The 18,292-nt window shown below is 36.4% G+C and overlaps 1 protein-coding gene across 1 annotated transcript in view; it reads right to left on the bottom strand.

Annotated features, from left to right (window-relative positions):
* Positions 1-18,292, bottom strand: part of ARHGAP42 (Rho GTPase activating protein 42) — a 302,672-nt gene that overhangs the window by 24,726 nt on the left and 259,654 nt on the right. Inside the window, exons 13-16 of the mRNA XM_028119626.2 lie at positions 2,988-3,050; positions 1,462-1,536; positions 662-746; positions 82-140 (exon numbers count right to left, since the gene is read on the bottom strand). Coding sequence (XP_027975427.1) covers positions 82-140; positions 662-746; positions 1,462-1,536; positions 2,988-3,050 — 282 coding nt within the window. The remainder of the gene's footprint in view (positions 1-81; positions 141-661; positions 747-1,461; positions 1,537-2,987; positions 3,051-18,292) is intronic.

The raw sequence follows: 18,292 nt of genomic DNA, 5'->3' as shown, positions 1-18,292 counted from the left end.
TAGTTGGTTTAAATTTATACCTCTAAGTGATAGAGCATAAAACTACATCAATTATAATACATCCAATGGAAGTGTACTTACTAACTGCAACAATAAAATCTTTGTGTAACTTGTAAGTCATCAGTGGTTCTGCAAGGCATCTGCAATGGATAAAGAAGCAGGCATTAGAATGGCAATATTTTTTTTTTTATTTTCCCTGAACTTTAGTGTTTCTTTAAGAGTTGGGTGATTAAGGAGTATGGCTGCTCCAGGCAGCCATAGTAAGCAGCTCCTAGTAAGGCTGCTCCAGGCAGTCCCAAAATGCAGACCTCAAAGATACCAAAGCCCTTTAGCACTTCTTGGCATAACTGTACTAAAAAGGAAGGCTGGAAAATGATTTTGTCACTGTGAGAACTACTGAACCACAAGAGCAAAATACCTCTCAGATATGGGGACAATAGTTAAATAAAAAACAAAAACAAAACAAAAACAACTTTAAAAAGCATGTATAACTTCCAAAACACTAAATATAAATATCACCACCTTATGCTATTTCACCTGAAGGTGAAGAATTGCTCTAAGTAGTGAAGTTCATGCCCAGGAGCTCCAAGGAATCACAGGGCAACTGCCCAAGGAGGTAAGGGAGACATCACACACAGAGTAGGAGTTAAACCTTCCTTACCTGAGGTAGTTTTTCAGTCCACTTGTTATTGTCTTATTATCCCACAATTCAATATCAATGTCAATATCAGGAGGGGATTTTGGAGCTGAAAAGAGTAAAAAATAAGATATTTAAACTGTGCAATTCAAAATATCATTCACACCATAAAGAAGATGTACACAAACATAAGTAGGTCAAAGAGAGAGACATTTATTTCTCAGAGTACCAACAGATTTAAGTTTAGAATTGTTTGTGCGAACCTGGTGTAAATCTCACTCTGATGCTCTATAAACCTCAAAGATTTCTTGTGGAATAATAGTGTTCCAAATCAAATTATTATCAATTGCTAACATCACAGAGCACTTACCATCTGCCAGGCATGCTTCCAAGTACATTATATGAATTAACATATCCAATCCTCATACTTCTCAATGAGGCAGGCACTATTATTATTCCCATTTTATGAATGAGAAGGTTGAGGCACAAAGTGTTTAAACAAATTACCCAAGGTCACAAAGCTTTTAAGTGGCAAGTCAGGATTCCAAGCTAGGCAATCTGAATCCAGCATCCATAAATCTCAATGCAACTCTAGCTAATCAAAGGACACTTGAGAAAAAGTCCAACATTATAAAAAGGACCCCTCCCAAATTCTGATTGTTCATCTATTATAACTGAACATTAAAAACTGAATGCAAATATTAATTTTAAATATTACTTGAAACAAATTCAAAGGCAAGCAATAGTATAATTCTCAAAGAAAGCTATGGTTTGGATTATCTATAATACAAAAAATTAAGTAACCAGCTTCATCCAAAACTTACAAAATGTTGTGTTCATGAGTTTCTGAACTTTGGAGTTTACTCCTCCTATTCGGTAGAGGCCTAAAATAGTGATGCCTAATGAGAAGAAAAAATCACAAGAGAATGGCTTGAGACCAGCAGCACAAGTACAGAATGTTAAAAAACTCAGGCATATACCTATACAGAATTTGAAAGCTACTTGTCCAATTTTGCAGTCTAACTTCAGCAAATCTACCCTGGAAACACCCATCACACATATATTTCTCAGAGTAGACACTGAACAGTGTCTGAAAGTCTTTTGAAGATCTTTAAAGTAGCAAAGTACCCCGTTCATTCACCACTATTTGAATACAAAAAGCATCAAAGATGGGAAATGATAATCAGGACTTCTCATCCTCTATTTCTTCAGTCATGGAGTCCTGCATGTTGAAGAGTTGGAAGGCATTTACATCTTCATTTTGAAGATGAGGAAACAGATTCAGAGAATTTAAGAAACATACTTAGCTTCTCAAAACTTCTAAGTGGCAGCACCAAAATCTAAGCCTAAGTTCACAGAATTTCAAAGCCCAATATGAGTTTTCCTAAAGCAAAGTTTTCCTGGAATGGAAAGAGTGTAATAGGCACCGGAGTGGGCTTCAGGTGAGAGGTCATGACTAGAGAGAGGAAAGGTGCTATAATTGTGACCGTGACTGAAATCACTGAAGGAAATAATATAAGGAAGGAGGAAGACCAGCTCCTTAAGAATGTTACCCCACTAAAGCTTGAAAAAAAATCAAAGAAGTGGTTATAGTAATAAATAACACAAAGTCTATCAATAAGAAGTAAAGCAAGCCTTTATTAAGAAAAATCATTAAAAAGAAATACAGTGAAAGACATGTATCATATGACCTCACTGATATGAGGAATTCTTAATCTCAGGAAACAAACTGAGGGTTGCTGGAGTGGGGGTGTGTGGGAGGGATGGGATGGCTGGGTGATAGACATTGGGGAGGGTATGTGCTATGGTGAGCGCTGTGAATTGTGTAAGACTGTTGAATCACAGATCTGTACCTCTGAAACAGATAACACATTATATGTTAAAAAAAAAAAAAGAAGAAGATAGCAGGAGGGGAAGAATGAAGGGGGGGCAGATCGGAGGGGGAGATGAACCACGAGAGACGATGGACTCTGAAAAACAAACTGAAGGTTCTAGAGGGGAGGGGGAGTGGGAGGATGGGTTAGCCTGGTGATGAGTATTAAAGAGGGCACGTACTGAATGGAGCACTGGGTGTTATGCACAAACAATGAATCATGGAACACTACATCAAAAACTAATGATGTAATGTATGGTGATTAACATAACAATAAAAAAGAAATACAGTATGATTTTTGGTAAAGCTCAAGCTATAGTTTTTTGTGTATTTAGATAATTTATAAATTTATATAGTTTTTAAAGTTAATTTCATGTTAATGATGAAATACATCCTCATTTTTTGAGAGGTTTCTATATAAGAATGAACTACATGAACTACATAACAGTAACAATGCACCTGTCAGGCAACACTTACCTCTTGTTTCCACAGCTTGAATGCATTTTCTCACAAAGTTGAACCCTGCTTCATTTAAGTACACTGAAAATAAAAGAAAATCACAGTAAGGGTTTATGCCCAACTTCCTTTACCCCTTAGTTGGCTCTGTTGTTTCAGGACTTAATGGCACAGTTTTAGTTAGTCTGAATTTTTACTTTAGGGTAGAAGTAGAAAGGTTCGCAGTCACCAAAGTTACTACATAAACTTGCTTCCTTAGAATGCACAGATCCTTCATAGAAAGCAAATCTGTTACGCCGATTCTGTCCATTTTTTCTAAAATTAGCCTTATCTTTCACTACATGTTATTCCAGACGAGAGAAGCAAATGTACTAAGAAAAAAAACCTTTATTATGTCTTGGTAATTATATTACAAAGCTAGTCACATATTCTTTTTCATGGGATTCTCAAAACATTATGAAGTAGAGAGAAAGCTTTGTAATCTTAAGATGGTTTACTGGGTTGCTGAAAATTTCACTTTGTTCCAAGTTTATGAACCAAGATTCTAACACGGATCTCCTGAATCCAAGTCCAATATTCTTTCCACTGCATTTTTTATCATATGCAAAGTAATTCAAAATACATTTAGTCGACCAAAAATCCCCCAAAGATCCTACATTATGAAATAGCAATTTATTTTCACTGCTTTTGCTAGATTTTTAAATCTGTTCTAATTTTCTTAAGTTTTTGAGACCAAATCAAATTAGATTGTTTTAAAAAAAAGGATTTAACTTAAGAATATCAAGTAATACCCTGAGGAAAGATTCAAATGTTTTCTTGGTACTATCATGAAAATTTTCATCATATGTGGTAGAGATATATTTCTTAATATTCTCAAATTATATATGAAAATAATTGATATCAATAAAAAACTAAACTGGCTTCCAATTAAAGATGGTGGATTAGAAGGAGGCTGGAAGATGGTGGAGTAAGGGGACCCTAAGCTCACCTCATCTCATGGATACAACTAGATAACACTCACATCAGTGTAAATAACCCACAAAACGAAGACTGACAAAACAAACTCCACAACTAAAGGCAGAGAAGAGTCCACATCAAAGAGGGTAGAAAAGGTGGAGACATGGTGGGGAGCAAAACAGAGGTGGCCATCTGTGGTCAGGAGGGAGCCACAGTCACAGAGAAGGGTGAGAAATAGACTAACACACCAGGAAGCTTGCATGGGAGAGATGAGTCCTCCTAACATTTGGCTTTGAAAGCAAGAGGAGCTGAATTTACTGACTTCTTACAAATAAGAAGAACTTAAAGCCTGGAAGCTTAAAAATCAGCTGGCTCCATTTTGGAAGAGCCCTGAAGGCAGTAGGAAGATGAGTCCCTGCCCTTAAAGAGACAGCATGCCAAACAGCCCTCCAAAAACAGGGTAGAAGCAGTACTTTGAAAAACACCTGGGGCGTATAGTAGGGAGAGTTATGTACTCATCTCAGAGCATGTCCAGAGTAAGACTCTTCCAGGAACAAAGGAGCTGGCAGGTGCCACTGCCCTTCCCCACCCTTAACATAAACACATGGTCACCTGCAGAAACCAGCAGGAAAGTCACTACGTAATTTGCTTACACCAAGCCCCACACCCTAGTGCTTTGTCACATCCATCCTTTCCACTCATGCTTGCATCAGTCCCAGCACTTCAGGCCACCCCCTCAGAAATCCAGCGCCAACTATGCCAACACTACATCTTTCCACCCATGCATTTTGCAAGACTGTAGTTCTGGCAGTAGCAGTGGCAGGCCTTGTGGAAGTTCAAGGAGCACCTTGTTAAAATTGCACAATTCACTCATAAGGCCCGGGTCCTGGAAGCTACAGGTCTCAGGTCTCATTTCATAAGCAGAGCACACCTTGTTAAAACTGCATACCACACCCCCACCAGGGACAAAATGCTGCTCATAACAGGCAAAGAGAGCCTCTGCAGACAACTGGACTGAAGGAAAAAGCAGCCAGGACAAAACAGCAAAGCACATGCAATACACATAGGAGACACGACCTGAAGCATCGGGCTCTGGGGAAGGAGGGAAACTGCACTGTAGGGCACTACAGGACCTCTTCTTCATAAGACCACTACATTCAAGAGGAGGAGACGTAGCTGACTTTCCTGACACAAAGAAACAGACACAGAGAGTTAGGCAAAATGAGGAGACAGAGGAATATATCCCAAATGGATAAAAAAAAGACAAAAACGACAGTAAGAGACCTAAGAGAAATGGAGTAATACACCAGACAGAGAATTTAAACTAATTATCATAAAGATACCCACTGTACTTGAGAAAAGAGTGGAGAATATAAGTGAGATGCTTAACAACGAGATAAAAACGAACAAATCAGAGATGAAGAAAACAATAAATGGAATTAAAAATACACTAGATGGAATAAATATCAGGCTAGAGGAATCAGAGGAATGAATGAGCAACCTGAAAGAAAAAAAATTATGCAAAATGAGAACAGACTTAGGGAACTCAGCTACTTCATCAAGTGTAATAACATTTGCATTATAGGGATTCCATAAGAACAATAAAAGGGTTCAGAAAATTTATGTGAAGAAATAATAGCTAAAAAGTTTCCAAAACTGGGAAAGGAAATAGATATTCAGATCCAGGTGGCAAATAGATGTCCAGATCCAGGAGGCAGAGATCCCCCCAAAAAATCAACTCAAGGGAGTCAACATCAAGACACAAAGTAATTAAAATGGCAAAAAACAGTGATAAAGAATTTTAAAAGCAGCAAGACAAAAGAAGATAGTTACACACTAGGGAAATGCCATAAGGTTATGAGTGGATTTTTCAGCAGAAACTTTGGAGGACAAAAGCAAGTGGCATGATATATTGAAAGTGCTAACAGGAAAAAATATGCAGCCAAAAATACTCTTTTTAGCAAGACTATCATTCACAATAGGAGAGTTTCTCAGACAAACAAAAGCTAAAGTAGTTCATGTTCACTAAACCAGGCCTACAAAAATATTAAGGAAACACTTGGAGTAGAAAGGAAAGACCATAAGTAAGAGCATGAAAAGAAGGAAACACAAACACAGTAAAAATAATTAATCTGTAAAAATCAGTGAAAGAATTCATAAAATAAAAGGATGTGAAATAGGACACCATATACCTGAAAAATAGGGGGAAGGGTAAGAAGAAAGAATGAGTTCTAATTTAAGCAACCGTTTACTGAATATAGGCTGCTATATGCAGAAGATGTTCTATACAACCCTAATGGTAACCACAAATCAAAACACAATAACAGATACACAAATAATAGAGAGAAAGAAATCCAAGTTTATCACTAAAGTGTGAAAGAGAGAAAGAGAAGAAAGGATCATAGAAAAACTACAAAAATGACCACAGAAAAGTAACAAAATAGCAATAAGTACATATCTATCAATAATTACTTTGAAAATAAATGGACTAAAAGCTCAATCAAAAGATACAGGGTGATGTGATGGGTAGAAAAACAAGCCCATCAATATGCTGCCTATAAAAGACTCAGAACTAATGACACATGCAGATTGAAAGTGAGGGGCTGGAAAAACATTTATCATGCAAATGGATGTCAAAATAAAAGCAGAGTAGTTATACTTACATCAGGTGAATTGACTTTAAAACAAAGACAGTAAACAAGAGAATAATGACACTATACAATAATAACAATCCAACAAGAGGATATAACAATTCTAAATATTTATGCACCCAACATGGGAGTACCCAAATACACAAAACAGTTAATAACAAATAAAGGAACTAATTGATACATTAATAGTAGGGGATTTTAATACCCCACTTACATCAATGGACAGATCATATAAACAGAAAATCAACAAGAAAACACTGGCTTTGAATACCACACTGGACCAGATGGATCTCACAGTTATATTCAGAACATTCCATCCTAAAACAGCAGAATACACATTATTCTCAAGTGCACATGCAACATATTCCAGAATACATCACATATTAGGCCACAAACAAGGCTCAACAAATTCAAAAGTATTAAAGTCATACCATGCATTTTTTCTGACCATAATGCTATGAAATAAGAGATCAATGATAATAAAAAAATCTGAAAGAGCACAAATAATGGAGGTTAGATAACATGCTACTAACCAATGAATGGATCAACCAAGAAATAAAAGAAGAATAAAAATTACATGGAGAGAAATGAAAATGAAAATATAATGGTCGAAAACCTTGGGATGCAGCAAAAGTGGTCCAAAGAGGGAAATTTAGAGCAATACAGGCTTATCTCAAGAAGCAAGAAAAATCTCAAATAAACAATCTAACCTTACATCTAAAGGAGCTAGAAAAATAGGACCAAACAAAACCCAAAGACAGCAGAAAAAAGGAAATAATAAAGATTAGAGCAGAAATAAGTGCTAATAGAAACGAAAACAAACAAACAAACAATAGAAGAGATCAATAAAGACCTCACACACACACACACAAAAGAGAACTACAGGCCAATATCTCTGATCAACATAGAGGTAAAAATCCTCAACAGAATATTAGCAAACCAAACTCAACAATACACTAAAAAAAATTATTCACAATCAAGTGGGACTTATTCCTGGGATGCAAGGGCAGTTCAACATTCACAAACCAATCAACAGGACACATTACAGCAATAGGAAAAATGATAAAAACCATATGATCATTTCAGTAGATGCAGAAAAAGCATGTGACAAAGTATAACATCCATTCATAATACAAACCCTCCACAAAGTAGGTCTAGAGGGAACATACCTCAACATAATAAAGGCCTTATCTGAAAAACCTACAGCAAACATCATACTTGATGGGGAAAGTTGAGAGCTTCTCCCCTAAGGTCAGGAACAGGACAAGGATGTCCACTCTCACCACTTTTATTCAAGGTAGTACTATAAGTCCTAGCCACAGTGATCAGACAACAAAAAGAAATAAAAGGCATCCAAATTGGTAAGGAAGAAATAAAACTTTCACTATTTGCAGATGACATGACACTATACATAAAGAAACCCTAAACACTTCACCAAAAAATTACTAGAACTGATAAATGAATTCAGTAAAGTGACAGGATACAAGAACAATATATAGATATCCAGTGCACTTTTCTGCATTAAGAATGAAGCAGCAGAAAGAGAAATTAAGAAAACAATCCATTTACAACTGCAACAAAAAATAATAAAATAGTCAGGAATAAACTTATCCAAAGAGGTGAAAGATCTGTACATGGACAACTATAAAACACTGAAGAAAGAAATTGAATGTGCCTGAAATAAATGAAGAGACTTTCCATGCTCATAGATTGGAAGAATAAATATTGTTAAAATGTCTATACTACCCGAAGCAATCTACAGATTTAATTCAATCCTTACCAGAATACCAACAGCATTTTTTTAAGATTTATTATTTATGTATTTGAGAGAGAGACAGAGTAAGCAGGGGGAGGGGCAGAGGGATAGAATCTTAGAGCAGACTCCCCACTGAGTGTGAAGCCTGACATGGGGGCTCAATCCCAGGACCCAGGAGATCGTGACCTGAGCAAGAGTCAGATGTTTAACCAACTAAGCTACTCAGGTGCCCCCCAACAGTATTTTTCACAGAACTATAGAACAAAGAATCCTAAAAGTTGTATGAAACCACAAAATACCCTCAATAGCCAAAGAAGTCTTGGAAAAAATAACAAAACTGGAAATATCACAATTTGACACTTCAAGTTATATTACAAAGCCACAGTAATCAAAACGGTATGGTACTGGCACAAAAGCAGAAACATAGGTCCACAGAACAGAATAGAAAGCCCAGAAATAAACCCACAACTATATGGTCAATTACTCTTTGAAAAAGGGGGGAAGAATATGTAATGAGAAAAAGACAATCTCTTCAATAAATGGTGCTGGGAAAACTAGACAGCTACATACCAAAGAATGGAACTGGACCACTTTCTTACACCATACACAAAAATAAACTCAAAATGAATTAAGGACCTAAATGTGAGACCCGAAACCACAAAAATCCTAGAAGAGAGCACAGTCACTAATTTCTCCCACATCAGCTTGTAACATTTTTGGATATGTCTCCTGAGGCAAGGGAAATAAAAGCAAAAATAAACTACTGGGATTACATCAAAGCAAAAAGCTTCTGCAGTGCAAAGGACAACAACCAACAAAACTAAAGTATAACCTACTGAATGGGAGGGGATAATTGTTAATGACATATCTGATAAAGGGTTAGTATCCAAAATATATAAACAACTGATGCAACCCAACACCCCAAAAACAAATAATCCAATTAAAAAATGGACAGAAGACATGGACAGACATATCTCCAAAGAAAACATACAAATGGCCAACAGACAAGTGAAAAGATGCTCAATATCACTCATCATCAGGGAAATAAGTGCAAATCAAAACCACAATGGGGTATCACCTCACTCCTGTCAGAATGACTAAAATAAAAAATACAAGAAAGAATAGCTGTTGCTGAGAATGTGGAGAAAAAGGAACCCTCATGCACTGTTGGTGGGAATGCAACCTGGTGCAGCCACTGTGGAAGGGTATGGATGTTCCTCAAATAATTAAAAATAGAACTACCCTATGATCCAGGAATTGTACTACTGGGTATTTACCCCCCCTCAAAATACAAAAACACTAATTTGAAAGTATATATGCACCCCCCCCCATGTTTATTGCAGCATTATTTACAATAGCCAAACTGTGGAAGCAGCCCAAGTGTCCATCAACAGATGAATGGATAAAGAAGTTGTGGTATATATACACAATGGAATATTACTAAACCATAAGAAAGAATGAAATCTTGACATTGGCAACAACATGGATGGAGTTAGTAAAATGCTAAATGAAATAAGTCAGCCAGAGAAAGACAAATACCATATGATTTCACTCATATGTGGAGTTTAAGAATCAAAACAAACAAACAAAGGGAAAAAAAAAGAGACAGACAAACCAAGAAACAGACTCTTATTAACTGTAGAGAACAAACTGATGGTTACGAGCGGTGAGATGGGAGGGGGGGTGGGTCCAATGGGTGATGGGGATTAAAGAGTACACTTCTCATGATAAGCACTGAGTAATGTATGGTACTGTTGAATCACTATATTGTATACCTGAAAGTAACATAACAGTGTATGTTACCTATACTGGAATTAAAATAAAAAACTATTATAAAAATTTACATTTTTGTTGAAGAAATAAATTCACATATACACAAAAAGAAATAAAAAGGAAGACATGGTGTGTGTGTGTGTGTGTGTGTGTGTGTGTGTGTGTGTGTATAATGGAATATTATTCAGCCATAAAAAAGAATGAAATCATTCATTTGTAACAACATGGATGGAGCTACAGTATGATGTTAAGCAAAATAAGCCAGTCAGAGAAAGACAAATAGCTTTATGATTTCAATAATAGGTAGAATTTAAGGAATGAAACAAAGGAGCAAAAAAAAAAAAAAAAACGAAAGAGAGATAAACCAAGAAATTGACTCTTAACTATAGAGAGCAAACTGTTGGTTACTGGAGGGGAGGTGGGTGGGGGGTGGGTGAAACAGGTGACAGGGATTAAGAGTACACTTATCTTGATGAGCATTGAGTATTATATGGAGCTGCTGAATCACTGTATTGTACACCTGAAACTAAAAATAACACTGCATGTTAACTACACTGGAATTAAAATTTGAGACATAATAATAATAAAATAAAAACATAAAGAATAAAAATTAAAGAAATATGGGGGATTAAACATTCATGTAACTCAACACAAATCCAGAGATAAAAAATATGTATCAAAAAATTGTGCTAACAATAGACAGAAAACTTTTAAGAAATCCTAGACATAGAAAACCACTGAAACCTTTCAGGTTTGAAAAATCTATGGCCGAAAAAAGTAGAACCGAGAAGAGATTTATTATGTGTTATTAGATTAAAAAAAAGTAATCAACAGGACCATATGACCCAATTTCTTAAAATGTAAAATTTGAGCAAATGAATGTTTCTATTTTCCTAGGAAAAGAACTTTGGAAAGATCCATGCAAAATGTAAGTAAAAAGAAGACAGAAGGTAGAAATTATTATTTTTATTCACGGGACTTTGAAAGTTAAGATGCTTTTTTAAAATACAGTTCTTTAGAATTTTTTAAAAAACCCAATAGATTAAAACATTTAAAATGCCCATACTGAAATACGTATTGTTACCCATAAGAACTGGCTCATTTATTTCTGTGTCCCCAGGGCCCTACATCAGGTGAAAAGAATTCAGTCAATGCTTTGGGTAAACTCAACAATACAAGAATGAATAGTTTATTTTTTTTATTTTTTTAATTTTATTTATTTATTTCAGAGAGAGAGAGAATGAGAGAGATAGAAAGCACAAGAGGGAAGAGGGTCAGAGGGAGAAGCAGACTCCCCGCCGAGCAGGGAGCCCGATGTGGGACTCGATCCTGGGACTCCAGGATCATGACCTGAGCCGAAGGCAGTCGCTTAACCAACTGAGCCACCCAGGCACCCAAGAATGAATAGTTTAAACAAACAAGAGTTTACTACATATATGAGAGTAAAACTTCTTTTAGATGGCAAATAGGGATTTTTCTTGATTACAATAACCCCAAGGCCAATCATAACATTATCCATTCTGGTATTTAAAAATATTTATTGAACATAAGAAAACAGGTAAGTGGAGAGGTAAGGAAACAATTATTTTCAACAACAAAAACTGAACCAAGAAATATAGCTCTAGTTAAAAAGGATACACTAGTATCTTTTTTTCATCAATTAAAACTGCAAGTTCCTGACATTTATAATGTTTGGTTCTTGAGGTCACATTGTTCCAACTTTTCAATAAAGATTAAGAAAGAGAAAATCATTTATTAAAAAATGTCAATAAAACTTGCCCTTGGCAAAATGAATGAAGACAATTGTGGTATTCTATATATATCTATATCTATCGATCGATTGATTGATAGATAAAACAGAATTTCTTTAAGTATTCACTTGGAGAAGAATAAACAATAACCAGGCTATATTGAAGGTATAATGGGATATTTGGCAGCACTACCCCAGTCTATTCTAATGAACCAGTATCACAGGCTCCCACAAAGAATAAAATCTTATAGACATTCAGTATGAATGTCAGGTCACTTCATGGGTGCCACTGTACTGATCCCAAGATCTTGTGCTTTAGCTCCTTTCACATGACATGAGTAAATAAAACACTATCAATCAATTCAATGATATGGAAGAATATACTATGTTGGTAGAAAACAACCATGCATTTTTGTTTTGTTTCCTCTCAACACCCTTTGGTATTGCCTGAAAGAGTATAAGGAGGTTGCTTAGTGCAGATATAGCACCCACATTGAATCTGGGGCTGATTCTCAGCTCTAGTATTTACTGCTGTATGAATGGGAGTGTGCCTATTAATGTCTGTGAACTCTAGTTCTTTTATTTATAAAATGAGAGAAATGATAACACATATCTTAAAGGATTGTAGTAAAATGAAGACAAAACCACGTGAAGCACTGAAGAACAACAAACCTAATTAAATGCTAGTTTCCTTCTCCATGTGCTCCTATCCATACATCACTGCTATATGAAGAAAAATAGAAGAAATAACAAAAGAAGTCATTCAGTAGTTCTTTTAGAGAGAGAGGGAGAGTGCACAAGTGAAAGGGGGGGCAGAGGGAGAGAAAGAAATCCTCAGGCAGACTCCCTGATGAGCGCAGAGCCTGATGTGGGCTCAATCCCAGGACCTGGAGATCATGACCTGAGCCAAAATCAAGAGTCAAATGCACAACTAACTGAGCCACCCAGGTGCCCCAATCAGCCATTAATTCTAACCAGTTTTAAGAGATAGTAGTTACTTTCTCGCTTACTTGCTGTCTTACTGGGCATAGTTTTAATCTCTCTGTGCCTCAGTTTCCTCTTCTGTACAGTAAGGATGATAGAAGTATCTTTGTCACAGGACTGTTCACAGATGAAATATGTTAACATTTGCAAAGCTCCTAGGATAGTACTTGCAACATAGTAACTGCCATAGAACTGCTGGCTATCATCATCAGCAGCAGCTGGAGGAAAATATAAATATCTACATATGTAAATTATGTGAACAAGGCATTCTTTAGGCATGACTAGTCACTGGGGCTTGAGAAACTGTCTGCCAGGAGTGTTACTTTTCAAAAAGGCATAATATATTACTTATTTTTAAATATTTGGAGCCCAAGTAATAATCTATTTCTTGAAACAAATGTAAACCAGGTACAAACCACTAAGGCCCTGTAACCTAGCTGGTCACTGAAAAGATAAGTTGGATATTAAAAAAATGTCTGTACACTTTCATCATATTTCAGTAAATCACAATGAACAAACACATCCTCTCACTGGAACTGAACAGACTGCAATAGGCTGGGATTACTGTGCCCCGTATTTGTTGCCCCTTCCTTTAGGAAGATTGTTTCTTAGCTCCCTCAAAGACAGGCTCAGCCATGTGATAGACACTAACCAGTGAAATATGAATGCGAGTGACAAATGCGATTATCCAGCAGACTCTAAGATTCAATATGATTCTGCCGATTCTGCTAAAGTCTGGGGAAAAGAGAGAACCATGGATTAAACAGGCTACTGTATACTCTGTCTCCCAGTGCCTGATGAAGGAGGCAGTCACAAGGAGTGGTGTTTCTGAGGCAAGTTTGGGGAAAATACATTCTGTAATAGAAAATAAGCAACTTCCTAAAGCCATGAAGAGGTTATTGCATTTAATGTCAGTGCTATTGGGAATTTACCAAAAATAGGTTCTTTATAGCTTAAAAAAAACATTGTTCCACTGAAATAATAAGTGGAAAGGGTCCTTACAAAAACAAATCACATCATTCATTAAAGGCTGATAATTTATCATAATTCTTCAAAAGTAGAGAGTGGAGCATACCCATCCTACATAGGAGAAATACAGATTACTTAATCAGGGCTCAATGCCTGGTTCAGAAAAGGCAGCCAATAAGGCTTATTGATTAATGGTTTGCTTGTTACTGGTGTGCAGGTGGGTTATGCAAGCACCCTTGCTTCGAGAAGGGTTAGTACTTAGCTAACAGGAGCAAACTTTTAGTCAACTCCTCCCCAGATGCCCTCAGCCTCATGTCTCCCTGCTAAGAAAGGGCCAGAAGGATGTGCAGAATACAAATACCACCAAATTCCTAGGAATTGAAACCCTATAGTATTAATGATGCTTGGCTTTCAGGGGTAGAAGTAGAAAACAAGCTAACTTAAAGAACTTTGTATATTCAATCAAAAGTTAAGTGTAAACATTATTTTTTCCTCCGGAAACTATTCAGGGCTAAAGCTTTTATAGATATCCAAATAAAGTTTTCATAAGGCAGTTTAACAGCATAATAGCTATTAATCTCAAGAGAATTCAAACAGCCATGAGAAAAAGAAAAAGAATAGTGTTCTATACAGCTAACAAAGCAAAAGTCCTTGTACCTTCAATTTCCTAGCAATTAAAAACCCAGCATGTCCTTACAGATGTAATCTACTTGGCCTTACAGTACCTTCTCAGGGTTGACAAAACAAAGCAACATTTGTCTTTAATTTCTAATTCACTTTTCTAATCTGCCATTTCAGATTAAAAGGCTACTTATCACAGATAACTAATATCACACTGTCCATGGCTTGAAAGAAACAGAAAAAAGAAATGAGTACATTTATTGGTGTTTGTGATATCCACAGGACCATTTCTCTTTTCCCCAAAGGATGAGCAGTTCACTCTCCACAGCCCTGGCCCACATTGTTCCTTCTTGCTCTGCCCATGAAAAGCATGAGACCCTCCTTTCTGGGTCTCAAGATGGAAACAAAATTATTTGACCACAGGCCTGGTGGAGGATGTGCTGAGGAGGAGGAGGATATAATTTGGGGACATCTGAAAACTTCCAGAATTAAACTATCTAAACAGCAGTATGAGGCTCAAAAATCTCGTGATGGATGGCAATTGTCTAAGATAAGAAGAATGAGCTTAATTTTTCTTTTCTTTATTGCTGGGAAGCACATGTTCCCTAAGTACACATGTGGAAAGACTGAAACACAGTGACAGAATTTGAGAGTTTGGGGGAAATTTGGAAGTATCTTCTGGTCCAATCATGAGGACATGTGAACATGTACATGAGACTGAATGTTGAGTGACTGTTAAGATGTGGCCAAATCATGACCTTCATTAGCAGAAACATCATTTGAAAGGACTTCTTTTTTTCCCATTCACAATACCCGGAGTAAAGTAGGTATACAATGGAATACTGTTGATCTGAACTGCATGAGAGAATGAGAATATAGTATTTTTTCTTTCTCAGTTCTCACCTCCTTCAACCTAGGGTAGAAGGACCAGCTCAAAAACCACCACACAAAACATGTTTGACTGGGGACGAAGCTCAGGGCACGAAGAGAGAATGCCAGAGAAAGAAAGCTTAGGAAAAATGACAACTGTCTCTGTCCCTGTTAACAACTAGTCCCAAGATGGAGGTTTTGGGACACAAAAGGTGTGTCACAAATGATAATTTGTTTCAAACAGTATGGTACTGACACAAAAACAGACACATAGGTCAATAGAACAGAATAGAAAGCCCAGAAATAAACCCACAACTATATGGTCAATTACTCTTTGAAAAAGGAGGGAAGAATATATAAGGAGAAAAAAACAATCTCTTCAATAAATGGTGCTGGGAAAACTAGACAGCTACATACCAAAGAATGGAACTGGACCACTTTCTTACACCATACACAAAAATAAACTCAGAATGGATTAAGGACCTAAATGTGAGACCTGAAACCACAAAAATCCTAGAAGAGAGCACAGTCACTAATTTCTCCCACATCAGCTGTAACAACATTTTTGGATATGTCTCCTGAGGCAAGGGAAATAAAAGCAAAAATAAACTACTGGGATTACATCAAAGCAAAAAGTTTCTGCAGTGCAAAGGACAACAACTAAGAAAACTAAAGGACAACCTACTGAATGGGAGGAGATATTTGCTAATGACATATCTGATAAAGGGTTAGTATCCAAAATATATAAACAACTGATGCAACCCAACACCCCAAAAACAAATAATCCAATTAAAAAATAGAAGACATGTACAGACATTATCTCCAAAGAAGACAAATGGTCAACAAACAAGTGAAAAGATGCTCAATATCACACATCATCAGAGAAATAAACCACAATGGGATATCACCTCACCCCTGTCAGAATGACTAAAATAAAAAATACAAGAAAGAACAGCTGTTGGTGAGGATGTGGAGAAAAAGGAACCCTCATGCACTGTTGGTGGGAATGCAACCTGGTGCAGCCACTGTGGAAGGGTATGGATGTCTCTCAAATAATTAAAAACAGAACTACCCTATGATCCAGGAATTGCACTACTGGGTATTCACCCCCCCCCCAAAATATAAAAACACTAATTTGAAAGTATATATGCACCCCCCATGTTTATTGCAGCATTATTTACAATAGCCAAACTATGGAAGCAGCCCAAGTGTCCATCAATAGATGAATTGATAAAGAAGTTGTGGTATATATACACAATAGAATATTACTAAACCATAAGAAAGATTGAAATCTTGACATTGGCAACAACATGGATGGAGTTAATATAATGCTAAGTGAAATAAGTCAGTCAGAGAAAGACAAATACCATATGAATTCACTCATGTGGAGTTTAAGAATCAAAACAAACAAACAAGGGGGAAAAAAGAGACAAACCAAGAAACAGAGTCTTATTAACTGTAGAGAACAAACTGATGGTTACGAGCAGTGAGATGGGAGGGGGGATAGGTCAAATGGGTGATGGAGATTAAAGAGTACACTTCTCATAAGCACTGAGTAATGCATGGTACTGTTGAATCATTCTATTGCACATCTGAAAGTAACATAACACTGTATGTTAGCTATACTGGAATTAAAATAAAAAATTTAATAAAACAACCAAAAAGGAAAATTGGTTTCTTTGAAGATGGGCTCAAATTATGGAGCACTATTGATATGTTACTCTTTTTTTTCTTTTAAGATTTTATTTATTTATTTGACAGAGAAATAGGGAGTGTGCAAGTAGGCAGAGGGAGAGGGAGAAGCAGGCTTCCCGCTGAGCAGGAAGCCCGACGCGGGGCTCGATCCCAGGACCCCGGGATCATGACCTGAGCCAAAGGCAGACGCTTAACCACTGCGCCACCCAGGCACCCCCAATATAGCACAGCTTGAAGGATTGTTTAGTTCTACTCTTAACTGAATAGTATTTGTTTAAAACTGATGGTAGACATTGCTATTCTCAAAGTTAATGAAGTCCCAAAGTCTTAGAATTTCAAGAAAAGAACACTGTAGTAGCAAGCATATTTTACAACCAGAAAAGCATTTGTTGACCAATTCTTTAGTTTTTATACTTAGTGTTTTTTTTCATTAAGAAGTGTCAAACTTTTCCTCTTTATTGAATTATATGTTAGTCTCATTTGCAGCATCTATACTCTAAACAGTAAAGTAAGAGTAACCACGAAGTACTGAGACTTTTGTTAGGTTTGTAAAGACAGTCTCATTACTCTACAGTCACAGAAGAGTTTTACTCTTCATTTCATGGCATATATTCTCTGCATATACACTATATGGCCCTATTTTAGGATGCTAGATAGTTTTTACTCTATTACCTTTAGTTTTTCTAATGAAAGCATAGACATTATGATCACCTTTAATGGTTAACGGTCAAAACAAATCTTAATTTGAGTTTTACATTTTACAATCCTATGCTTCATTACTAGCTTCATCAGTTCAAAAATACAAACATATCCCATGAAAAAGTGAGTCTCCAAAGGATAGATAACTAGAGTATTTTAAGATAAACAGAACCTATCTGCATTACCAAGGTTATAAAGATGCACTCCTCAAGGTGGCAAATGAATCAAGACTAGTACTGGTTTCAAATACCAAATGACAGAGAAGTTACAAATGGAAATTGATATAACTCCCCACTTTTGAGAGGAGTCAAATGTCAAAAAGGAACACAGAGATCTCAAAAACCAGGATGATATATAGAAAAATGGTAGAAGGGATGAACATAAAGATAAAAGCTGCTGTGCACTCTTAACACGGTGAGCTTACATGATTAATTCAAGACTTAAAAAAGAGGTCTGAGAACTTCACCATCACTGGAATATAATTTTGAACTGAAACAAATAAAATTCCAGACATGTCACTAGGAAGAAAACATGACGCTGCTCTCAAGTGAACCATATGCTTGAGTCTGGAATACTGCTGAGTGTTCATGTATACCCTATA

The sequence above is a fragment of the Eumetopias jubatus genome, unplaced genomic scaffold, assembly GCF_037043125.1.
Source record: "Eumetopias jubatus isolate StellerSeaLion01/CBP00866 unplaced genomic scaffold, mEumJub1_p1.0 scaffold_13, whole genome shotgun sequence".
NCBI lineage: Eukaryota > Metazoa > Chordata > Mammalia > Carnivora > Otariidae > Eumetopias > Eumetopias jubatus.
This window is presented reverse-complemented; position numbering and strand designations above follow the sequence as displayed.